At 37.0% G+C, this 27,049-nt stretch overlaps 1 protein-coding gene across 1 annotated transcript; it reads right to left on the bottom strand.

The window, feature by feature from the left end:
• LOC129357375 (cytosolic carboxypeptidase 1-like) lies at window positions 1-26,375 on the bottom strand. Its single transcript, XM_055026670.1, is given in 29 exon segments — window positions 1-1,736; window positions 5,259-5,410; window positions 6,221-6,346; window positions 6,348-6,419; window positions 6,909-7,040; window positions 7,486-7,615; window positions 7,822-7,870; window positions 7,873-8,001; window positions 8,401-8,551; window positions 8,930-9,074; window positions 9,579-9,668; window positions 9,783-9,929; window positions 10,388-10,474; window positions 10,637-10,720; window positions 10,872-11,629; window positions 12,714-12,830; window positions 13,133-13,224; window positions 14,401-14,578; window positions 14,672-14,736; window positions 14,739-14,879; window positions 15,142-15,179; window positions 15,301-15,394; window positions 15,516-15,647; window positions 16,856-17,002; window positions 17,260-17,323; window positions 17,820-17,887; window positions 25,019-25,149; window positions 26,221-26,278; window positions 26,372-26,375. Coding segments are annotated over 29 exon segments (3,753 nt in total). The 3' UTR covers window positions 1-1,564.
• Between the last annotated feature and the right edge of the window lie 674 nt (window positions 26,376-27,049).

Genomic DNA, 27,049 nt, shown 5'->3' on the forward strand with positions numbered 1-27,049 from the left:
TTTCCATGTTCACAATTTATTTCCTGATACTTGCCTTTTACCATCGATTTTATGCCACACTACTTAAATACACCATTTCTGCTCGTTTACAATCAAATAAAATACAGCCCACAAGGTGTAAACGTCAACTGTTCCAAACATAAATAAAATAGCACACAGTTTTACAATAAAATAAACTCACTCACACACACACACACACACACACTGTTCAGGGTTTTTAAGATGTTCATGAGTGAAACGTGAAAGGACGTTAAGTCCAAGGATAGAAGAGGATTACAGAGGTTAAGGATGGAAGAAAAGAGAGGAAATAAGATAGGCAAAAGAAAAACGACAGATCTGATAGAAGCACACTTTAAGAGCTGAGCAGAATAATGGGACAACTTAAAATCATGGGCACATTCATACACTAAAAATGAGTCATACAAACATGCAGGATGCATATGAAAGTCTTCATAAATTAAAAGTATTTCCAATAAAATATTTCAATAAGCCATGCACCATCTGTACAAATCCAAAAGAGACACATCCGCAAAAACAAAACCTCAAACTATTTCACAACTTAATAAGCAGCACCATCTGTTCTTACTGACAAGACATTCTGCAAATCAGCAAAACAAATACTCAAAAAAAAAAAAAAAAAAAAAGATAAAGTGGTGGCAAAATTCCAGTTTTATCTTTTCTTAATGTCACATCAATGTGAGCATCACCTTATACTGAGCTCAGAGATCTTCAGAGGTGATTATATGTAACACAAAACAAGTTTTTACTCTCAGGTTTGTTCTTTGTTTCAAGTGTTTACTGGTTGTAGAAACAGTGCAAATAAATGTTTTTGGTTTCTGACAATCATGCTTATTGTTCATACTGCTTTAGAATACTGTGGATTGTGAAAACAAACACTGACGGTATACATTCAGTCTAAATGTTTAGCTGCTGTGCGTGTTTGAGCTTGTGAAAGTTTGTGTGTAGATATCGTAATTCATTAGGAATAAGGTGCATTTTCATAAAGATGTGAATGTTGTACATTCATGTGATATAATACATTCACTATGGGAAAAATGTGAAGGGTTAAAAATTAAGAAAGGTGATTTTACAAACACAAGCACAGCTCACCAATCTTTCACAAAGAAGGCAGGGTGGTTCTCTCACTGGAAAGGAGTTTTTTTTTATTTTTTATCATACTGTTGCAGGGAGGAGTTTCATATACTATCACTCCGATTATGTACATGTGAATCTCAGAGGCTGTATGGTGTCTGAGGCTTCAGAGGGTTGTAATTTGGTGCTGAAACGGTGAAAACATTCAGTGAAATCCATCCTTATTCTTGCAGCTGCTAATGCTAATATAGCTGAAGAGAAAGGCAGATAGTGTATGCACCTTGAGGAGCAACAAGCTGCTAACGGAAGCCAGACCAAGACGAACCCATCACAGAATACAGGTGTGACTATTTATCTGCAGGACACAGTAGGAGGTGATGCATCTTTCTGTTTGAAAAGTGAAATCTTAAATTTGTTCAACTGATAACCCAAGCACTAATTGTCAAACCACCACATATGAGGGAGATTAACACTAGTTCCTGTGAATAGTTTCAGAGTCTGACAGCTGATCGAAATTCTCTAGGACGTCACCGCAGAGATCGCTTTCAGGCTCTCCGTCCTCGTCGTTGCTTTCCGCGCTGTAGTCGATAGCCTCCAGAAAGGATGGTTCATCCTCCTCCAACACATAGGTAGTGGTACAGCTGCTGCAGAAACAAAACAAAAAACAATTTAAATGATATAACAAAAAACTTTTGTTACAACCAGGACAAAGGGTATTCTTTCTTCTTTTAATTTCTTAAAGAAATTATTAACAATGAGCAATGACAATTATGCATAGACCAATATGCAATTCTCAAGATAATTGTGCCAAACATTTATTAAATTTCAAATTTCAAAAATAGCACAAAATGACCCCAGGCTACAGCAGTCTACCTTTCCATTTTCAGTTTTAAACTATGACCTTACAAGGTTAGTGGAGATTTTCTGAGGGAAGTTTTTAGGAAAATGCAATTAGTAAGGGTTTCTTTACCTAAAGCAGACAGGTATTATATTGCAGTGAGGTTGTAAAAACTGTTCCAGCAATTAAAAAAAAAAAAAAAAAAAAAAACAATTACCAATTTTTAAAACCTAAATTCTGAAAAGTTCAAACAACATAAAAATAAGACAAAAAAAAAACATACATATTAATGGTGTTTTAACTAAATTCATGTTGCTAACAAACGGTGCCTGTAAGCTCCCACCAATGAGGCTGTTTTTTTCCCTATGGGTCCTAATGGTTAAATGGTTGCTGGTTCTTTGAGGTTTTAGTGGCTTTAGTGGGTTTTTAATGGTGTTAATGGTCTGAAATGCGATCCTAGTGAGACAGTCGATCATATGGGTGGGAGGAGAGGGGTGTATAGACAATGAGCTCCCACTGAGCACCCCTTGGTGAGTGCATGAGATAGACAGAGATACAGAGAAACTGTGTGTCAGTAAATGTACAGTAAGTGTGTAATGACAGACAGAATATTATCGAATCGGATTGCAGAAGTTGTGGACCAACCATTAAAGCCATTACAAAAACTCCAGACGCCACTGACACTTTCAGAATTTGTCACGTGCTTTAAAACATCCAATTCAGATTAAAATCTCTGTATTTTTCCTTGCAACAAGACCTTGACATATTTCAACAGAAATAAATATGTCCTCATGTTTAGGGACTTTAGGGTAGACCTCCCAAAAGCTAAAGCCATTGTTTGTATGCCCTGATAAAATGGTAAGTGCTACCATTCAAAGACTTACACATAAAACTATAAATCAAGGATGAGAGCAACCATTTCCCAAAGGGTGCTCACACACACAAACACTTTTGGAGTCCCTTAATGATCAGCCGCTTAAATGATGAATGACTATATCAAAATGAGAGAAGAGTACTAAAGAGAGCAGGGAATGAAAACGTGAAGGAGATATAGAAATGGCAGTTTGGGTATAAACAGATTCTTTCAAATTAACAGAGTGGACAAATCCAAGAGAAGAAATGTTGGAAGTCAAGATATATAGATAACCTCAACCATGCTGAGTGAAGAATAATTCATCTGGTCTATGAGACTCTTTTCTTTCTACACAACATCTATCCATCTCTCTCTCTTTGGAGTTTTGCTGATTTATTGTCTAGTGAGCATGTAAAAAACATTGCAGTCATTTTGGAATTGTTAGAGGACCACATTGAAAAACTGTGAACACACTGGAGAATGTTTCTTCAGTGTGGTTTAAACATCTTTTTCAGCTTTGGAATGTCGGCACAGTCTGAAAAAAAGGTGTTCAAAATTATTTGAATTGGTAAAAATCTGACCTTCATTATCAATTCTGTCTGAAGAATCTGACGAAGCCTACAGAAAATCTGTCATTAATTATCCACACACTGATCGAGTTTCTTTCATAAACTGGGCAAATGTTCAGAGAAGAACTGCAGGTGTTTTGAAGATTTATCCTCTGTTCATTCACAACATTTTGTTACGTCAAGAAAAAACTTTTTATACTTTTTATTTCTAAATCCAGGTGCATTCATTTGCACCTGCTTTAAACTTTTGTATAGTACTATATGTATTACTTTCACATAGCAATGCATTCTTAACTAGAGCATTGCTGAGATTTCTATGGCAACACATCAAAACAACAAGAGAGCTTTCTATCTTCCACAAACAAAAACAAGTCTTTGTATCTGTAATTTCAAACAAGCAGATGAGATGTTTGAATATCTTTTATCTCCTCTCAGTCTCCACACAACGCTGTAGGTTTAGGAGAAAAGAAAAGTTATTCCTAAAACAAAGTCTACACTATAATTTGAACCTCCGCAAGCATCTTTGTTGAATGTCTTTCACAGAGCAAATCTAGTTTAAGAAGAAAACTGTATAAAGATGTAAGGTATGCTTGGATTGCTTAGGCGAGGCTTTATCATACAGCTATTTTATGAGGACTGCACAATTCCTTTTGAAAAGACTCCTACTTAAGTCCATAATAACATGCAAATGTATTCCGGTCGTGCAGAGGGGCTAGGCTAGTTTACATGTTCAATGTGCATTTAATCCACACTGTGCCACTGACTGCTCAATGTGGCCGTGGAAACCTCCGCTGGGAGACAGAATTGATAGAATTTCAATGATGGCCACGCCAGACCTGCATAAATGCATGTCTGTATTTGTATCTTGAGTAGTGCATCAGAGGGAAATGTAGTTTGTACTGACAAATCATAACGGCTTTTAGACTATGCTTAAAAAGCAGCCCCACTCAACCACAAAAGCAGCGCTTGTCCAGACTTGATGTTGGGAAAGTGATTATTTGATTGGAAGCCAGCATATAGGATTAGAATCAGCCTAAGAATATTCAGGATTTGACATTTTCAACAAAGACCATCCCATAATAACACATAATAACCTCAACAAGCATCTTTTCAAGGGACAGGGGACATGTGGAGAGTCTGATGTACTTCAGTTCACACCTGATCCAACAGTGTGTCTCGAGTGTCCACTTGTGATCAGACCTTCCCTCTTCAACATATATGAAAACATTTACTGAGGCTCCATGACATACAGCCACAGCCAGCTGCGGCCAAACACTAGGTAAGTAGAGCAGAGCTTTTAATGACCATTCACTGAAAAATAAAATACATTTAAGACCCCAGATGAAACTTTGCACTGAGACAATTTATGATTCAGATTTGGACAAACATTTCAAATCTGTTACCGATATAAAATGAGATTATGCATAATTTGTGATATTCTGGTCAGTACTTCTATAGATTTAACAGGAATTAGACATAAAATTTAACCAACAAAGGTAGTCGGCTGGCCAGTAGTTTTGCAGCCTCATTAAAAAAAACTGTCCACTGTGTATTCTGAGTCCTCAATCAGAACTGGCTTTAACTTCATTAGTATTTGAGCCAACAGAGGCTCACCTGTTGGATCAGAGCACATCAGCCTGTCTTTGCTCCCCATGTTCATGTGTGTGCCTTGTCTACTTTGGACCAATTTCAATAGATAAAGAGGACTGTAGACCAGAAACAGACCACGATAGCTATGGTTCTGGAGATCTGATCCAGTTATCTAATCATTATAATTGTATCTTTGTCAAATTTGCCCATTTTTTTCTCCTTCCAACACATCAACTTTGCGGACAAAATGTTCCTTCCAGTCTTATACTAATCAATAGCAGAAATATTTAGCCTTATTGTAGCATACAAGACAGACCTGACGTTTTTGGATTGTGTTCCAATGATATCGCTCTCCAAATCCAGCAAATTCTGGTGATTACGGAGACTCGTCAACCTCTTCAGCCTCAGCATGGCCATACAGAACTGGGCTCCCATCTCTTCAAGCTCTCTGGTGCTGATCTGAAGTCCCTGGAAGGAACATACACACCAAAGGTGCAATGATATTAGAACGAAGCAAGAGACAAACATACACAAATGCTGATATTAGCCTAAATATAGTTATTTTAAATTTTTTGGTGTTGATAAGTACGTCCAAAAAGCTTATTTTTTAATGATACAACATATTTTGTGGCAAAAACCTTGATGTAAAACCACAGAAGGACAGATTCATGCAGAGAAAATCTTCCCAGAGAGTGGGCAACACACACAAATCTAACCTCTCTCTTACCCAAAAAAAACTTCCAAGTTTCTTTTCTCCAGAGGAAAACTGGAAACATCTAAACTTGGCCTGAACACTGACGTACAAAGCCACAACTCAATAGACAATTGTTCCTGCACATCCTGCCAAATATTTTCACAGGGTATAAGAGAGACATCCTTGAACTTTAAATACATTAGATGTTGACATTGGCAAAATTCAGATGGAAAGAAATCAGCTGGGATGGGAAAACATGTAGGCAAAGAAATAAGATGGTAATGATTCCAGAAAAGATGGGAATTCATCAGAAGAAAATAGAACCAAAGCTCCCCCTGGTGGACACTTGGGATGTTCAAGTGATGCACTCAAAGCCCAGATAAGTACAGCCAAGATATTAACATTTAAAAACTAATTTTTTCTTAGTAAAGCATTAATGTATTTAAAAATGTACACTTGCAAAAAAAAATTATTGACTTATTTACAGAAGAAACTGGTCAAAAGAAAGTCATGAATTATAAGATTTAATCATCAAAGTCAGCTCTATTATTGACCCTTTCTATATAAAAATATAAAATTTATACCTTATATTTGCCCTGATCACAGCCACAGAGTGTGCTTTCCATGGTGTAACTGCGTTTTACTCCAATCTCTCTCCAAACAACAACTCGCGCGGTTGACTCTTTGGAGCGCTCCACAACAAAACTGGAAGCTAGCCATACTGAAGGCAGGAGCGATCTGGGACAGGATCTTGGGAAGTCTGTAAAATAAACCAATCATTGTCTCAGTTTTAAGCAAAAATAACTGTGTCCAAAATGCCTCCTTTAGCCCTTGATTATCTTAATTATTATCTAGTTATCATGGAAACTGAAGATGAACCAACACGGTGATGCCCATAGAGCTGCACTGATCTCAGTAAATTTGAGATATTCAAATCGTAGACATGGTTTGACAGAAAATTTTAGTGGTTTTGGGATTTAAACTTTTTAAAAACCTTGATATTTATACCTTTATACAGGTAAAAGGCCAATGCTTGATCATATAAAGGAGACAAATGAAATATTGGAATTGCTTATCTTAAATAGAAATAAGATGACCCATACAATTTCTCACTGCTGAAGGACAATTAAATTCCATAACACAATATGATTGTGTTATAATATAAATGAGCTACATGATAGCAGGTTTAAGGTAAAAGGTGGGACTCAGTACTTATAACCTTTTCTAGAGTTACATGCATGTATCCTGTCCTGTGTGCAAGTATTTCTTTACCCTGTATCCAAGGTCCTCTTGTAAGTCGCTCGAGGTTGCACTGATATTGGACTGCCAGACAGTCTCCTTCACGCTGCAGCCATACATGAATACATTTTTCTTTCTGGAATGACCATGGTAATCACAGAAGACCTGTGGATTTACAGACACAGAGGATGAACAGAGGTTCATGACGCATGATGTTACTTCTTCCGTAGAATAGAAGTAATAGCACTCAAGCAAATAATAAATAAAGACGGACTCTACTATAAAAATAAATTTTAATTCCTGAAAATAAAATAATTAGCCTCTTTTTAAACAATCATGCTTTGTAAACAAGTTTACACACACACAAAAAAACCAAAAATCAGAAAGTGTAGCACAAAAGGCCAGAAGAGTGAGTTGTTTGGAATGAATTCATAGATGACTTGTCACCAAGTTTTCTATACACTGTACATTTATGCTACACTGCTCAGTTACACTGTAGTGTGGCACTGAACTCAAGAACTGTTAAAGGAAAAAGGATGATGCAAAGTGCAAAATGCCCCAAAGTAATTCAAGTGCAAGTAATTAGTAATTAGTTAATTATAAGTCATACCAGAGGTGCTCTTTGTATGTATGCAAGATACTGCAGCAGGCCCTTTGTATGGTAGATGGTAGGGTGGAGCTCAGGGTCGGGGTTCTGCCACTGGCGATTCAAGTCCTCTCCACTCAGTGAACAACGGTGACTGCAGAAACGAGATTTGGAAAGGAAAAGAAGGATGCTGAGTGAAGATGTGGCTACAGGAAGAAGGCCACCGCTGCAGATTTCTTCCAGTAAAAGTTTATTATGTGCCGTAAACTAGCTATGACCACCCTGCAGGTGCAGCTACATCAGATGAGTGAATACTTTAAAGTTTAAAACGTTACTTTTATTCCATCTCTGTGTACTCACTTTCCGTTAACAACTCCGTCAGGGTTGAGCATTGGGACTATCTTGAAATGTAGGCCTCTCTCAGGTTTACTGCCAGTGGACTGGTCCCCATGAGGAACTCTAGCGTTCCCTTCATCACCCAACTGGCATTGGTCTCCCCAGGATGGACTCTGGCAGACAGGAAGATAAATGGCCGATTCCCTGGCGTAGGAGAAAAAAAATAAAGATAAAGAATAAACAATCTGAAAAATTGAATGTGCTCATATTACAAAATGCTAATTAATCCAACTATCTATGTTGACCTAAAAGCCTCTTTCCTGCAAAAGGTTACCTAGTTCACATTTCACAGTAACTTGGCATGACAAACAGCAAAAGGTGGAAGTTCGCTAGAGTGATTAATCTACTCGATTGATAGCACTAGATTAAACAAATGTAGTTTGTTTAATCTGTTTAATCTTTTCCTTGTTTGTCACTTCAAACAAGGAAAAAAAATCACTAGTTTTACCATCTTGCAGTAATTTATGTAGAATATTCTATGATCAAGAGTTCTATAACTATAACTAATAGACATGGGCAATGTACCAGAATTCATTCACTTACTGAACTGACAGATATGATCACTGGATTTGGACTCTGGCATGGCAGTGATGGTGAGAAGTGGACAGGTGTTTCCGCCAAGGGTTTCAGAAAGAACATCCTGCCTCAAGTAGATCTGAGGAGTCCTCATATCCTCCAGTTTGGACAGGTGCATCTGTAAGAGGTAAAAAAGTCCTTAGTTCTCTCTTTCTAAAAAAAAAAATTATGAATTTATTCTAACTCTGATTTAATCTGACTTTCTGAAATATGTTCGTGTACCATTGTATCAATTTTGACTGACTCATCTATGAAACTCTCCTAAGTTGCTCAATATAAATGGATATAGTTTAAAACATTGAATGCTGTACAAACTTAGTATGGAAAGGACAAAATAGTTTGATATTTAACAACATGAGCATAAAGTGATTCTAGCTGTTAGAACATATCAAAAAAGTACCAAAACAATATACATGTACTCATATTTCTCATGCAAAGTGTATGTTGACAAGCAAAACATTTAGTTGCGAGACTTCAAATGGGACTGAAGTAGTACCTTGAGTGTGGAGTATGTGTAAGGGTAATGATAGGCAAAGTAGCAGACATCATCCTTATGAATGAAGGTTACGCTAAAGGTCAGAGTATAATATGATTTTCCTTTTTGTCCCCCAGTTGCAATAGAACTTCTTGCAAAGTGATTCCTGTGGATATAAACATTTTAGATGAACAGTACAAAGGAAATCAATCTAAAAAAAAACTCAAAGCAGGTATTGATTAAAGTTATGTTGCATATTTCTGAAATAAAACAAATCATTGACAAAGTCTACTAAAGGATCACTTTCAGTTTTGGGAGATTAAGTGAGGTCAGCATAAACATCTAACAGTAAAAAATCTCCAACATCATACATGGATATTCTTTCTAAAACACTGGAGAAAGTGAAGCAGTGATACTCTTTCTAAAAGAGGCCTTTTAAAAATGGCTGAGCACTAAGCCGTTATTATGAGCTCATAATTTTTATTAATGCAGCAAGTATAAAATATAATATAGTCAAGTGTGTGCTCCACGGCTCAATGAAGTGTGTTACATTAAAGTGTAAAACTGCTGTGGTGTTATGGAACTCTAATACTAATTGCAAAGTTTCTTTAATGGCTTCTTTAAAAAAACATCCTCTGCATGGCCATTACAAATTGTTGATTTCACTTACTTATAATAACAAATGTCTGCTCCTGTCCTGACCCAGTGAGGCTTGCCGCTGATGGCCTCTTGGACAGAGTACATCAATGGTTGCATGCCTGTACACAGAAACATGTTTAAACAGAGTGATGCAGAAAGTTTCACTACACCATACTGCATCTCCTTTGCCAGAGTCTGTTTCTTTTTCTTCAGATGATGCTTCATGTCTCACCATAATTAAAACTGGCTGTTTGACTTCTCACAGTTGATGATGTTGAAGCGGTACGCAGTCCCGACTCGCATGCCACTCACTTCAAAGTAAAACCACTGGTGGTAGTGATTACTGTTGATATCCGCATTCAGAACAAGATCGTACTCGTATCTGGAGAAATGAAAGAGCAGAGACAATAAATATGAACCTAAATATCAACTACTAGAAAAAATACCATGCAATTAATTATATCAAATGTATTTATACAAAATATGTAAAAGAAAATGTACAAGGGGTCATACAGTCAAGCCCAAAATTATTCATCCTTCCTCAATCAAAAAAAAAAAAATGACTTTACTGTTTTAATTGAAACCACTCTTAAAACAACTTTTTTTTTTTAAATAATGAGCCCTGTCCCATTTGAAGGGCAAAGAAATATTTAGATTTGCCATTAGATTCCAGTCTGGATTCTAGCTGGGTCACTTCCAGTTGAAAAACCAAGTGGCCAAAACAGAAAGATTTCTATACACATATACCTGGCAGGGAGGTGAGTACTTTTAGGCATGCTTGTACCTTGTGCAAGTCTGTAAGGCTACACTGCTAATATTTATCATGAAAAGACAACTTACTTCCTAACTTGAATGGCTTTCCTGAGGTTTCCTGACTCAAACTGAGAGTTGAACTTCAGTGATTCGCTGTTTTCTTCAATTATAGGACTGAAACAAAAATGGTGGTCAGTTTCTTAATGCATGGATAATGGTCACAAAAAAAAATTGCTCTCTGATAATAATTCAATACAAACACTTAAGACACTGGATGGAAGTCTATTGAACTCTTTCACCTAAGAAGAAACCTTTCGCAGCCATGTAATAACTCACCTGGGATGATCAATGTCATAAACTGCTTTATCTAGGATATCATTAGGATGAATCAGTCGCTCAATGTCCTGAAATATCTTGGACCTACAGAAAGAGTGAACCACTTGCATTATTACAAGATAAATACATATTAAATTTAATACTCACGCTCAAGATAAAAAATATTTTGGTAATCATGCAATGGATTGACTTTTCGAGTAAACATTTCTTTTAGCCACTATTGCAGTTGTCTCACCTTTGTACACCATAAATTCTCTCCAGAAGAGGCTCCTTTAACATTGGAGCTACATGTCCAAAGTAGTCTGGGTAAGCCACTTCAGCGTACTGTGGGACTGACTGTGTCCCTTTCACCATTTCCACATAAAGGTCAGGGTCATGCAGTGGCAGGAGTCGAGCAGTGTCTGGCACCTCCAGAAGTGGAGCATCACCTCCTTCGTCTTCAGTACCTTCTGACCCACAATCTGAGCCCACGATGCTGCCTCCTCCACCTGTGCGACGTACTGGGAAACCCCCAAGGAGCAAAGGTGGTTGGATGTGTCTGAAGTTGTTAACTGGAGAGCCTTCGTGTTTGGCCTTCTCAGAACCAGCTTCTGCAATCTGATTCCCTTTGTCCTCAAGACAGACACCCTCCAGTGGAAGCGATAGTTCCTGCTCCATCATGTGAGCTTGAGAAAGAGACCTTGAAAAGGAGGTCGGAGCGGCGCGTCTATCTGGGGTTGGAATGTTGATGCCCTCTTGTTGATCTTTGTTCTTACTGAGGTGGATCGTGTCCAGGTCCAGAGGAGTTTGAGAACTAGTGAGGGAGGGAGACGACAGAGTCTGACGTTCTTTGACAGAGGTGCAAACGTTCTGAGAATCTGGTATTTGCTTTGGAGACAGGGTTTGAGCTGTGGGCACTTCAGCTGGCTGACTGAACCGAGCAGACGATGATGAGAAGAGATATGTTGATGAAGATGTTGTAGAGACGCTCTTTGAAAAGTCAAAGCTATACCTCTGTAAAAATTGAAGATACGTACATTTTATTCAAAGAAGTGTAAGTTTTGAGTGATCAAGTTGGAAAAATATGTTGGATTTTCTTGGGCACACAACAAATCTGCCAGTAACCCAATAATATTGCATTACATTTTTAAGGTTAAAATACCATGCTCAGTCAGTACAGTAGGGCTCACAAAACTTAACCAGTGGTTCAAAGACAAAGGCACCACTTGGCCTCTTCATAACTGAAATTATTGTAGTACTGCTGAGCATAGTGTTAAATACTGTCAAGAGACCAACTCATTGACATGTGGTTTCAATGAACGGAGGCTGAAGAGTTAGAGAGCTCTGAACATTAGTGGTGAAAGGAAAAGTTTGTAGAGGTTTCATTTTTAATGCACAACTATCACAGTCTGTTCTGTGAATTTTACTGCGTTCAGTTTCACTTAATCTTATGAAACACTTGACAAAATTATATATATTTCTAAAAATAGGACAGAAAAAATTATTTACCTTATTATTCATGATTATGAAATGAAAAAAATGCACTGCTAAAATATTTTCCAGTATACTTTAGCCATTTCTCATTTTTTGTAAGAACTTTAACAGCCTACAAAATAGTTATTTGTAGCATTTCTGAAGTGAGCTGAGCTGTTATCTTTTACATTTGAAACAGGAGTGATGTCACACACTATGTCAGAGCAAGCATAGTTGAAGAACAGGCATGGTTTCAAACTTTACACTGTTTTTAGAATCTTATATTAGTAATTAGCACAATTAGAGCAGCTAAAATACATCTGTCTCTGCATATTCCCTAAAGCCATGGTTTCAGACTGTTGCACAGGTACAGCTGGTTGAATTTGCACCAACTTCAGTCCTGCACAAATAAAATTTGGGTCAACAAGTTTTAGGCTTACTATTATCATATGAATGTAGAGTTTATGAGCTATGTAGCCGTGACAGTTTGGGTGTGACTCTTTAAAATTACAGTTAAAAGCAGACAACTGAGACATTTTAGCCAACTAGACCAACATTAACTACATTACATTTATTTTGTGAGAAAAAAAAAAGACCAGGGATCCTAAAATTAGACAATACCCACCTGAAAGTCTTCAGAAAGCTCAGAGAAAAACTTCTGATAGACCTTCAGCTCCTCAAACGGGCGTCCAATGTTCCTATCGGGATGTAGCTTGTTGAGATCTGTTTCTATGTCATCATTCTGATTGAGAGGAGACAGTAGTAAAATTATACCAGAAAACAACACAAATGGAAACAAACATAGTTGAAGAAAAAAGCTTCATGTTTATTTATTCAATTTAACTGAAGTGACTTCCATCTGCTGGAAACTAAAGGAACTGCAAATACAGGGAGTGGCATTTCACTAAAGTTTGGACTTCAAAAAGCTATTTCAGTTCAATTAGCATGAAAAACAAAAGGGAAAAATGAGACACTTCACCATTAAAATAATATATCAGATTGTCATATCAAAACTTTGTATATCAATTTGAAACGGGGTATCACCAGGCTGCACTGATCCTTATCTTCGTCGTTCTCAGTGTCTGTGTCTCCCTCGGCCTCCTCGTTGTCATCGCTTTCATCCACAACATCATCCACTGTGGAAAAAATGGAAAAATCAACACGTTTATTGTTGTTCTTTGTCCCAGCAAGTGTTTTACCAGTTTAATGTAAAAATAATTACTTACAAAAAGACAAAAAAATTTTTAAAATTTTTATAATACAAATCCATCTTCTATACATTTTGTTAGTTTTATTATGGGATAGACCACAAGAAAGTAAAGCAAAAATGTGATGTGGAAGGGAAATGGAAACATTTTCACAAATGAAAATCTGAGAAGTGTGGCATACATTTGCATTTAATGAATGTTGTGCCATCCTCTTTCCATTGTCAGATTAATTAACTGCTATGTGAGATGTTGAAAATTTGAGATATCTTTGGTTTTTATGATGCAGGTTGTTTACTAAAAGGGAGTATTGTGTAAAATCAATACCTGGAATGTTGCTTTGATTCTTTCATGCATGTCTGAGAAATCTTTTAATTTCCCCTGGCAACCAGTCAGGGTACCTAAACACTTGCTCTCACCAATCGCTGCCTTTTCTACTCAGCTCCTAATCAGAGATGCAGTCTCCAGCTGAGAGTATCCCATTCAGTTCCTCAAGACTAGTGGCAGCAGCAATAAGCAAACATCTGGAGGAGCTGCAAGTCTCTGAGCGCATAAGAACTACTTGTCAGTGCAACACTCCTGTTTTTAAAGGCTTATTAGACAAAAGTTGTTGAAGAAAGGCCAGAGTTGTAAAGAGCTGGAGCTTTTTAAAGAGACAGAGAACCTAAACTATGTTAACTATAGTTAAAATAGTTACATGATTGTGCTGTAAAATGGTACCTTTAATGTTCTCTAAAAAGTGAAGGACAAATACAAATAAATCTCACAATAATTTTTTTTATTTCTAAAAAAAAAGCAGAAGACAAATTATGAAAAACCTGCATCATTTTCCTTTCATCTGCTTTGCTCCTCTCAGGGTTATTTTATAAAATCACAGTAATTTGTACATATCCTGTTTTAGAAGCCTGCTAATATGATGTTTTTTGTCTTTTTTTTTTTTACTGAAAAGACACATCTTGCTAACCTGCTATGTAGGTTAAGTGTTTTTGTTGCATTCAATACTAAGTTAGGTATTTTGCAAATTGTGTGAAGTCCTGAGAATATTGATAATCTGAGAACCCTAACTGCAAATCCACATAAGGTTGTGAATACGTTGTGTAACCTCACCCTCAGAAAGCTGGCTGTACATCTGATCCACAGGCCCACCCGGAGGGACCTGAGGCAGCTGAAAGTGGAAAGCTGACTTGATGGTGGGCAAAGGCAGGCGATTCTTAGGAAAACACTTTCTCATGATGAGGCTTGAAGTGTTGATCAGTGGATCCAGTGTCCGCACAGGTAGACACTCCTGAAAACCAAATACAGAAAGCATAGCACAGTCCCAGACCGTACATCTGTACTGTTTGCTTTCGATTCTTCTCATTTAGATTTTCTTACTCACAGTGGAGGAGTGGTACAGGATTCTCATGCCATCGGCCTCCAAAAATGCCCTACGGCCCAGTTTAGATTGGTAATGTTTCTGAGGCATACCAGCAATCCTTTACGAATCAACATGCAACGGTGTCGAGTGTCATTGCGATGCCAATCCAGATACAAAGCAAGCAAGAGGGGCACATGGCCACTGTCCACTGCACGACGGGCATTAGTTTCTGCACAGGGAAGTAAAAGGAGTAGCCGATAAAGTATTGCCAGATATAACTTCCATACTGTGAAATGGACTATCTAAAGGTGTAATGAATTAAAATAAGCGTCAATTGCAGGCATAATATACAGGACAGCAGGAGAATCCAAAGCAAATTAGGTTATTCAGAGTAACGATGAGAAAAAGAAAACAATAAGCTACACTACATGAAGAAGCTGCTAATAAATTACCACAAATTAAAGCTTAACTCGACAAAAATAATTACTCACTGGATTTGAGCAGAGCTCCCAGTGCGTCCAGAGCTACCCCTGTTAATTTTAAAGCAAGGCAAAAGGGTTACATGATGATCGAGGACTCTATCAGAAAAAGCCAAGGAGATGTAGCCTGTGCATACCACTGGTATCTTTTAAATATTAGTTCATGCTCACTTAAAGAGGCTTGTGTTCTTCTTGCTATAAGGTCCAACAATCTTGAACATGATATCCAGCATTCCAGTCTTTCCCAAAGAAATAGCATTCACAGCTTTATATAATAAGAAAAAAAGTTAGAAAATTGTGCTACATGTTCAAAAGAGACAAAATCATTTGTGGTAAAATACTTTCTTTGCTCAACTCTCAGAAACAGAGGATGCTTTTTAACTTACAGTTGTTAGAGTAAACCCTGAGAACCTGCAGGCAGGGCAGAAGAACTTTTGCATTGTGTAGACTCTGTTTCATTACATCGACCGTGACGTTCAGAGCTCCACTTAGACGTGCCTTCACCCCAAACTTTCTGTCTGAACATACACAAGGTTCAATGTCAATGCATAAGAAAGAAATAATGTGCTTATACTGTGCCTCACTGCAAATTAACGTCACCTATGTTTCAATGTGTGATACTGTTAATTTTTAATCATTTATATGATCAACATGTTAACAGTGTAGGACAAGAAAACTGATTTTGTTATACATCAAGAATTAAGAGTGCATATAACTATGCACTTAATATGTAGTTATAATTAAATGTTTTTGCAAATTGAATTATCCACACCATGCCAGTGTTTTTTTTTTTAATCAGGCATTTGCAGTTTTCCATTTTACATCTATATAGCTACATCATTGGTAGTCAAGTTGACATAAAAAGTTTCAAACATACCTAATCAACTTTTCTCCCTTCAGAAAGCATTTAAATGCCGTTTGAAGAAATGCACAAACAACAGTATGAAAATTCATAGGTGAAGGTGACAAGCTATGGTATTTTAAATATTTTTTACACCCCTCACCAAACTGCAAATCGATGGATCTTTTGCAAGGCTCAGAAAAAGGACAACACCAAAGCAGATTTTCAATTAGACTCATCCGTTCCTAAAATACTGAATCTTTGGCTTATATTCGGATGCAAAACTGACATGGTTGTCATTCAACATAATTTTGAGGAGACAAAAGAGAAAGTGAAGCAACAATAAGTCATAAAGGATTTCAAAAAAGGAGGCTGAATTTGTCATTCCGAGTGATCAACACATTTGTGGTAGATGGTTTGAGTTTTCTGTGATTTTTAAGAAGTTTTAAAGCAAATGCTACTCCGATTCCTCTCAGAGCCGCTGCTTCTCCCTGGAGAGAAGCAGCGGCTTTACTCTGACTCCTCTGAGAAACTCATTTTAGCTGCCTGTGTTTGTGATCTTGTTCTTTCGGTGATGACCTAAAGCCCTTGATATTAGTTGAGGGTAATTGTAGATTGACCAATAAATCAAGAACTTTGCCTGAGCTCATTCTTCACCACAACAGACTGGCACAGCACCCACTTCACTGTAGGCACTACAGCAATCTGCCAATAGATCTTCATCTACATTTTTCCACAGAGGGAAAATCGAGATCCAGACACTTAAATTCTTCCACTTCGGGGAGGACTTCTTCCCCAACCCAGAGAAGGCATTCGACCGTCTTACAGCTCAAGATCATGTTTTAGTTGGTAATAGATGGTGATAGACTGCGAGTGTAAAAATACCTTTTGGTCCAACCTTGGCCAGTAGTGAGTGAAGCTGCAACATAAGTTCCTCACTGGGAGGAAGTTCTTTACTGGCGTTTATCAGAATCTGGAATAAAACCCCAGTTCCTCCTTTGGAAACAAACACTCCCACTCTGCGGCCTCGGCCTAAGACAGAAAACCAAGAATAGAACTGTATTAACTGAGCTGAAACCTAATTCAGGACAAAATTAGAACCACCTGGGTTAACATTGATACAATTTATAACCACCACATCATTAATTGTGGAATCACATTATACTGTGTATGCATCAAGAACATGTATCAAGTTTTAAAATCATTTATTACACTTATAAATAAATGCAGATATTCACACTTTAAGCAGCTTGATTTAATGTGAAGAAAATAAATAAGAGTCTTCTTACCAACTGTCAGCAGCTCACTGAGGATGTACATGATGTTCAAGGTGGTCTGGACATCCCTGCTGTTCTGTCAAAGTGACACACACCACACATGTTAAAACGATACATACAGTTTACAAATTGGTGAAAGAAGCGCAATTCTCTCTAAACTTTTTTCAGAAGTTTTCTTTGGGGTTAGATGGAGAAGACTTTGGGATCAATGTGAAATCACCTCCAGAATTGTAGTTTTTAAAGGAGACTGGCAAAGATTGTCCACTAAGAGCAAGATAAATTAATTGCTTTGAATAAACCCTTATAACTGAGAACAGTTTTGTGATTTTATGGTTACAAAATCATTTTCAGACATATAAATCAGATGTTTCAAGTGAAACTTATTTATTCTAAAACTTGCATCTAAGAGGTCAAAAACCTCCATTATGTGGTTGATTCCAAAAGGATAAATGTAAGATTTCATGCAAAGTAACTTAAACGTACGGTTGTTGGATTTTAGAAAGGGTGGTGCATTTAACAGATTGTGTTGCAATGCCGTTAAGGAAAGTGTGGTTGAGTGAACATGTGCTAACCTCCAGAGAAGACAGGATGACCTCCATTCCACTGGAGCCTTTGGACATCACCTCTTTCCCACTCTTCTCTGCAACACCACACAGAATAAAAATAATCAGAAATGTAAAAAAAAAAAAGAAATTTGTTTAGTTCAATTGAAGTAAGGATTTTATGAAAAAAAAAAAACAGCAGCACTTTCTAATCTTAATTTTTCTAAGAGCAGGTGATGACCACCATTTTTAAACTCCTGTGATTTCTAAAGCTAAGAAAAACTGAATAAAAGTGCAGAGTCCTTCAGAGCCTGCAGATGTATCTCATCAGTCGACATAATGCAAGGTCTTATCCTTTCTGTATAGCAGCCATCTTAGTCCTTGGTTTGTTTTCAGGAACTGAAGTGTAGAGGATTGTCGCTGGTTAAACGGCTCAAACTTTAAAGGTCTCCCATTCAAAAATATGCATTGCAATTACACTGGTTGCCACAACAGTGGCTCATGTTACAACAAAGAAAGTGACTTCATTCTCTATGGCGGACACATTTAATCCACTGTAACTTTACATAGCAAAGCGTTGTTTACGTCTATATTAGTTTCCAACAGCTTATATGTTCAACTTTTAAATAATTTTTATAACAAACTTAAAAAACGACTCTTCAAACATAAGATTATATTTCAAGTCAACTGAAGAAGACTTAACGTATCAGAACTCAAATTACTCGACCTCTCCATTTTTGTCGGACTTCATTTCTTTGCAAAGCAAAAAAGATATTTAGTCTTGTTTTGCGAGTGCAAAACATATAAAAATTAGCACAGTAGAACTCCCAAAAACAAGAAAATACCTAGAACAGAAACTGAAGGCTTTGCAAATCTTTATAATATGACTTCTTATAAGTTTTAATGACAAAAAGCAAATAAATGTAGAAGAAAAAAAATGCACACACAAAAATAATGACAAAAAGGGAACTGGATGTGACGTAAATGGCATCATTAGATTTCTTTTAAGTCAGCAGTTTATGACAGAATGCAGACCTTAAATAAAAAAACCAAGTGGAGGATTACATTACCTGATGGAGATTTTAGACTTTATGTCTGGTAGCTTTGCGTGTTTGGCACAACATGCAATGCGTCATTAGCTGGTGCAAGTGGGGATAAAATGTGCCAAGTATGCAGCTCTTACAACTTGCAGTAAGGAAAACATGCCAAAGTTACACTGGAGACCAAAGAGGAATCGTGTCTGTCCCAGTCTGTCCTTGCACATACTTTAGACCAGTGGAGAGGGGAGCAGCATCTTCTGAAAACATTTATACCATGCCAGACTTTTAAAAGAGCTTCTAAACAAATCAGCGCCTCGACACCTAGAAGGTGATTGATGCCTTTCCGTAAAAATGCATCCCAGAACAAAATTACTTTTGTTTTAATCTCAGCACAGTGAACTTCTATGTTTTTATTCAAGTAAAGATGCACAGAAATTTAAACTATTGACTGGACTGGGTTGGGAATACAAAGATCTGATCATTATTGATCAATGAACACATTGTCATTTTTGGTATGAGTGAGGTGTTTAAAATGCATTCAGAGGAAGCAGAAAGAATAGAAAGCAATTTAAAAGCAAATAATTTTCTATGACATGTCCAGATATGTCTTCAATTCATTCAAGCAATTACAGGGAGATGTTTAAAAAACAGATAACAGGAAGGGTAAATATATTACATAAGAGCTGCTTGGTTTTAGCTTTTAAGCTTTAAACTATATCATGGAATATGACTGAATTGGAAACACTGATGACCTTCAGAAAACCTTAAAGCTTCAGAGTCTAAATTCTGGAAAGAATGCACAAGAAAACCAGTTTCATAGTTAATAGTGTCAAGCTATTGCTAAGATTCTAATTAAATCCAATTTTAAATGTAAACTCTGTAATAACTTAGTTTTCAAATATTTTCAAAAGTCTGATTCCACCTCTACATCTAATATTATTAATGGTCACTCAGCAAAGTAAGGCCAGAAGTATACATTGTGAAAGTTGTTCTTATATCTCAGTTTTTACACAGAAATTGGGATCTTGTAAGTCTGTGTCATTAGGTCAAAAGATGAGGGAAAAAGAAGATAAAAAAAACTCCACCACAAAATCATTTCAAATCCAACATTTTGTCACCATTTTTGGTATCTGCTGCTAGTGCCTATGACTATGACAAATTTCACAAATGAGTAAGGAAAAATAGAGAATTAGGAACATATCCATATTTCAAATTTTACACTCAATTCCAACTCTCTAAATAACTTATGGTATATTTTGTCATTTGTTACCTTACCTGATGAACCTGCATCATCCAGCGATGGATAGTATCTCTTGGTGTAGTGATAATCCATTTTAAAAACAAAAAAATCTAATACTTCTCAAATGGGATGAATGAAAATGTACACTGTTCTCCTAATTACCAGCTTTACTTTACTGCAGTAAATCAAAGCCCTTCTGAGTTTGATATGCTATAGTAAATAAAGAACTCCCAAAGCTTCATTGGTATGTCTGCATCCCTTCACGGCAAGCAGAGATCTCCTTAGATGTTAACACAATCCATCTGCTCTTCTACCATGTGTGCACAGATATCCACACTTAGTAACAAGCACCTCCCTTTAAACTCTGCCAAAAACTTAACTACTTCTTGCTTCAACAGAAAATTGTTGTTTAAAATGCATCCCTTCAAGTAAAACTTTGCAAGATGTAAGGGAATGCACAACTCTGAATAGGACACTATAATATGTCTTAGCTTTCTCTTGTTCTTTCTTTAGGTTCCTCTTCACTGCCTCCTAAGCCCCTAAGACTCTGAACTTAAGACAGAGTACAGAAAAGTCCCTCGTGGAGTGTATAGTTACTGTGAACAGGGTCAGAGCCCCCCTTCCACTTCCCTCTGACCAACGTCATACTCATACACGTTTCAAGTTGGAGTTGCAGGGGAGGCACTGACAGATAGCAAAGCAGGATATGAGAAGAGGAACAGCTGTATATCATGATTGATTGAGTTACAGACAGACGGTTTTCCACTGTGCCCGTCAGTCAGAATGGATTAGCTGCTCGACTTTGGAGAGAGGAGAAGAACTAAACTATGGGAAGAGGAAAGATGATATTCAGGAAAGACGAGATGGAAACAAGGTCAGAGGGAATGCAAAGCATGTTGGCATTTGAAAAAGAATGATTTACCAAAATCTTTCCTTAATTACGTAAAATAAGCATTCCCTAGTTGTTTCTCTGAAAGTTGTTCTTGTTTACAAGTATTTAGAGAAGGACTGAGAAAGTGGTTGGTGACCAGATTATTTACAGCATGATTGGCTGATTGGAAACTCAGAAAATTTTTATATTTTAACAACCAATGAACACAAAGTAAGCAGGTTGTGCCAGGTCACCTTGAGTTCCTCAGTATAGAAGTTGCTACTGAAGGAAGAAGAGCCAGTTAGCTATTTTCAGTATCAGTGAGGTGTCTAATACCACATGATTTTGCAAGTTTCAATAAGTTTGAATTTAAGCCTTTATAAGACTAATATTTTATATTTCAAAATGTTATAAACTCAGACTAATTGTGTTTATTACTTTAAATTGTGTAACGTGTTCAGCAAGTTAACATATCCTAGTCATTATTTTTTAATTGAAATTTTATTGAAGTGTTTCATACCTTGGTCATCCAACTTTAGCACCTCCTTACAGTAGACAGTGAGATTCGTAATGGAATGGTTAACTGCAGCAGGTGTCATTGAAATCCCATTTCTTAAGCTGAAGTCCATTACATTTATACCTCATAAAAAAGCATCAAATAAAATTCAAAGAATGTTTTTGTTGTAATAGCCTAAACATACAGCATGACAGTACCAGCAGAAACAGAGTTGGCATTCTACAGAGAAGTTAACTAAAAATAACTAAAAATCATTAATGAGCTAGTATAATTTCAAGGTCTAACATTTTCAGGCCTAATACGGAGAAAAGTATAAAGACTCTAAGATTCTGCAGAGGCCATGGTTTAAAAATAAAGTCAGAGGAAGCACAGCAGTATAAGAAGCTATTTAAAAGGCTACTGTATTTTCTATGGCGGCATGTGGGATGTTCAATTAGACAGCTGGAGCGGAGAGGCAGTCCTTGGTGGGTGCCTGTGATTTCTTATCTTTCTGAATTTTTGGTCATTTTATACCTGAAATGCCCTGGGAGTGATTTTAACAGGAGCACATTTTATTAGACACCGGCATGCTCAAGGCTTCATTTTACTCCTTTGTGTTCAGCCTGGAATTGGAAATGTTAGACCTTTGCAAATCTCTTACGTCACGGCTTCCCGTGACGTAAGAGATTTGTGACCTCTTGAGGTCACAAGCAGACTGATACCAGTTAAGAATGCAAATCACTAATGTGAGACAGTAAAGACAGCTCAAAGTATTAACAGCAAATACATTTTCTGCAAAAAAACCCCCAAACAAACAAAAAAAAACTTTGTTACAGTGACTGTCCCATCACAGAGTGTTATTATTTTGGTTCCCACACAACATAACAGAATGGGCAGATTTTTTTTATGTCGTTTCTTGTCACCTCAAAAAGAAACCAGTTAAATTATAGCAGATTTTAAAGGAAATCTTAAATTGGAAATTGATCTGTGATCGAGTAGGACGATTTTTTTCATAATTCAATAATTATTTTTAGATGACTCAGCCAAATGTTGTTGAAAAGTACACTTCATATATCCAAGAGCCTGAGTTTATGTCTTTACATTGTAAGTTTTGTGAGTGTGCTTGTTATTTACAGCGATGTCAATTGCAGAATAGCAGGCAATCCTGACATGTCACAACCAGAACGCTGAGAATGCTCAGCATATTTACTTGATAAACGACCTTAACAAGTATCAAAATTGTCAGTTAGTTTCACCACTTGGACAAATGCATTTATTGAGAGTAAGAGTGCAACAACAACGTGAAACTGATATTTGAACTAATCCGAGCTTACAACAGAGGCTGCCTGCTAACAAGGCCGCACTCGTGTTACACTGTGTTCAACACCGTGAGGTGGCACAATGCCTTCTCCTTCCGCTGTGAGATCAAGACTACTCTTTAAGAGTAATCAGAAACCGTGAGGCTCAAGATCAGTCAATCTACACCTCGGCCACTGCCGCACCCATTTATACACACAGAGCTAAAACAAGCTTTTAATTTACTTAACTACTCCTGATTAAAACTTTTTGAAGGTGTAAAGGAAAAAGTAACAAGAAAAATATGGTGTTTTAATGTTTTAAGTAAAAAAGCTGATCAAGTCTGCAGAGATGTCAATATTACAAACTGAAGACCACATAATTTAGGACAGCAAAAGGGAAAAAAAAAAACTAAATAAGTGGCTTTTAGGAAAAAGTGAGCTCATCGGATCTCATCAGTCGGATATTTATCTCTGCTGGAGTTTAGCTGCTCAAGGTGACAAGTATCAAAACAAAAAAAGAAAGAAAGAAAAAAGGGCTAAAACATTACTTTGTAAGTTTATATGTATAAATATTTGGCTCCCTAGCAACACTGAGCTAAAAGTAAATCAGACTACAACCTCATATATGCAATCAGCAAAGACTGAAGTTAATCATGTTCGGATTTGAAAACTGAAGGTGGACGACGATCATTTTGTGTGATGATTTTCTTTGGAAGGCTCTTTATTTTGGCCTCTTCATTTTACTACCATTTATTGAATTCAATGCAATCTTATTTTGAACTGTGTTCAGTACAGTTCATTTCAAGTTTCAACATGCTGTGTAGTCATTGATTGCTTCTACATATCTTGGCTTTAACAAGGAATTCTGCTGTTGACTTTCTACCATCCTGATCCTCTGACAGAGATGATAGCATCACACGGCAGTTACAGATTTCTGGCCTGTCCTGTTCTATTTCATACCTATGGTACTACTGGAGTCAGAAAACTATTATAGTACAGTGAACTCACTGTCATGTTCAAGAAACTAGTTGAAATTAGATCTAAACAATATGTGTATTATGATATATGAAAACATATGTCACGATATGTGGATATAGACAATATATAGCAATGTGATCTAATAGAACTCCAATCTGAACCGCACAGCATTTTGGGGGATGTAGGCAGGGAAAAGGCTGAAGCTGTTCAACCAACCAGCTAAGTAAGGTGAGTGGCACAAACTAACACACTCACTCACTCACTCTTTGGTTACCTAGCATAAACTTGTTGAGTTGCACAGTAACAATGGCGTGGAGTGAAAATTGTGGATATCAAAAGCAAAGTTACGTGACTAGTTTGGTAATATTTCAGATATTTAAAACAGAAAACTAATGACTAATTATTGATAATGACTGATGAGAAAAGCTTATATCGTGATACTAGGGCTGTATCGTCCAGTCCAAGATGAAATTATTTGACTTTGTTACATGATGCATTATCCTGCTGAAAGTAAGCATCGGAAAATGGGTAGATCAGGTAGCCCAGAATTGGACAACTTGAGCAACACTTTGCTAGGATGTGGCGTTTAAACAATGCTCAAGTGATATTCCCAGGCTAATAGTGTGTCATGAGAATATTCCCCAAACAGGTAGAATAGATCCATGCTATTCATGTTGTTTACATCAAGTTCAAATTCTGACCATACCATTTGAATATTGCAGCAGAGATAAAGATTAATCAAATCAGGCATTTATTTGTCTAATTTTGGTGAGTGTGTGAACTGTAACCTCGGTTTTCTATTCTGAGCTAATTGAAGAGACACCCATTCTGATTTTCTGCTGTTGTGGACCATTTACTTCAAGTTTCAAACATGCCGTGTTTTCAGGGATCATTTCTGCATATCTCGGTTTTAACAAGGGAATTATTTGAACTGCTGTTGCTTTTCTACCTTCTTGATCCAGTCTGCCAAACTCTCCTCTGACAGCAAGAAAAGTATTTTCATCCACACATCTCCTTATTCCTCATCTTCCTGTTCAACCACTGCTTGTAAATCTGCAAAGATGGTGAATATTCCTGAAATACTGAGACCAGTTTTTCTGGAACCAGAAAATACATTAAAAGTAACGTAAATATTTTTCTTCCCCATTGTGATGCTTGTTTTCAACTGTTACAATTTTTTGAATACCTAAATTTATTGAGTTGCTAACATGTGATTGGCTGAATTGGTATTTGTGTTAACAGGAACATGTGTACCTAATAAAGTAGTCAGCGTATCTTAAGTGTCTGGCTTTTTTTCTTTCCTTACCCTGTGTCTGTATGAGATGAAGGATCTTCGCTGTGACTAGTCTTGCTGTTTCTACATCTCTCAGCATGACCTCCCCGTCCATCTTCTCCAGCTGGCCGAGGAGCATTACTACCCTGGAGTTACTGGGAACACTGGGAAAAAAAAGATATCGAAACTTGAATTCACAAAGTTCTCAACAGCTCCATGTCATACCGCTTCTGTCTCCCATGTAATTGGACACACTATGCTGTACAACAGAGGAACTGGGGTCAAATAGACAAATACATTTATATTTGATGAACTTCACTGTATTTCTTGAGGTTTTATTTGACCCAAAGTAGCAAATACATTTAGGTCTGAGGTTGAGGATGACAACGTCAGACCTAATTTATCAGAGTGAAAAACCTAAGTGGCATCACTGCTTTTGCAAGGCACTGCATGTCAAAAACAAAGAAATAAATAGGAACAGTCTCACTGTCCCTCCCATCGATACCAAAAACACATCAGGTCTACTTTAAGATTTATTTATTATTCTACTAAAGCTGACTTAATGGCTGTTCCCAAGAGATTAGCTATTTCTGGGGTGACCAATATTTTTCTAATAATATGAACTTCCCTGGCACTGAACTAGAAGCAAGAGATTAGGGGTCACTTGGTAGAGCAAGGGCAAACAACGAAAAATCTAAACTCTGATTATACCAGTAGAGCAGAAGTTCTCATTCCTTATAAAGAGAAAGAGAGAGACAGAGACGAAAACAGAAATAGAAAGTGAGTGATCAGGACAGAAAATTAAAGAAAAATGTCAAGAATGATGGGAGAATGTAATGCATGAGCGGACAAAGAAACAAAAAACAGATGTAGAACCTAAATAAACCTGAGACAGAGATGAACAAAGATTATTTTTAGCCGTGACAAATTCACATGGCTACTTCTGGAGGCCATGTAATTATCTCTGCACAGGCTCTCTGGTACAAATACTGGCAGTCTCTCTTTCTCACATTGTTATGTGGTGCGACCAGAAGATAAACAGAGGGATTGGACGCTGCCGAATAAGAAAGCTACAGAGCGGCCAAATGAAAAAAAACACAGAACAGGGACAAAACAACATCATAAAAGCAAATCAGGAGCAAAGGAACACATAAACCAAAAAAAAATGTTTCTCTAAGCTACACACAATCCCACACATCACTGCCCCTGGTGTGGCTGTGCACGCATCAGCTCACCCTTCTCTGTGGCCATTTTGGGCTTGTTCATTTTTCCCCACGTCAAAGGTCATGTCGACTGCAAGAGAACAAAAACAAAGTCCGCATTACTAAAAGAGAACAAGTCAAAACATTGTGCATCATTTGGAAAACAAGCTGATAACCTTCATACCCATAAGTTCCCACAGGACTCTCAACTGGAGCCGGCCAAGCAACTACGGCAAAACCAGCTGACAATAAAGCTCATCTGTCCCAGCTTTGAATGTACTAGTCTATAAATATGTGCAGCGTTTTCCAAATTGGCAACCTGTGTATGGTCATGAAAGAGTAAAATCTTTTCAGCATAAAATATATGCAATTGAATATAATTGATTTCAGACTGAGAAAATGTCTGCACATGCATATTTATTTCTATCTCAAAACATTGGAAAAGTCCAGAGACTATGGTAAAACCTAAATACTTCCTCTTTGGGTTTCAGGAATTTTATGCAAGGCCTTCTTTTACTGTTATCTTGATACTATACATTATATTTTAACATAGGCTGCACTCAAATGCAGAAACACTCCATTTGAGTGAAACACTGCTGGTACAACCATGAGAGGTATATAAATGGTTGAAATATTTTTTTTCTTAATCATATATAAATTATATTGAGATTTGCAAACATTAGCAAGTGCAGAACTCTCTTAAAATCTACATTCCAACTAGGAACATTCATTACAATACAGTGACAACTAATTATGAAGTGATATTTATTATATATGTTAAACCCCAAAATTGGTTAAGATAAGATTGCTTAATTTTGCTTTTCAAGCTATTTGTGTCACTGTCAGTTATAGGCATAAATAT

Source organism: Poeciliopsis prolifica, unplaced genomic scaffold (assembly GCF_027474105.1).
Source record: "Poeciliopsis prolifica strain line A6 unplaced genomic scaffold, Auburn_PproV2 SCAFFOLD251, whole genome shotgun sequence".
In the NCBI taxonomy this organism is placed as follows: Eukaryota; Metazoa; Chordata; class Actinopteri; order Cyprinodontiformes; family Poeciliidae; genus Poeciliopsis; species Poeciliopsis prolifica.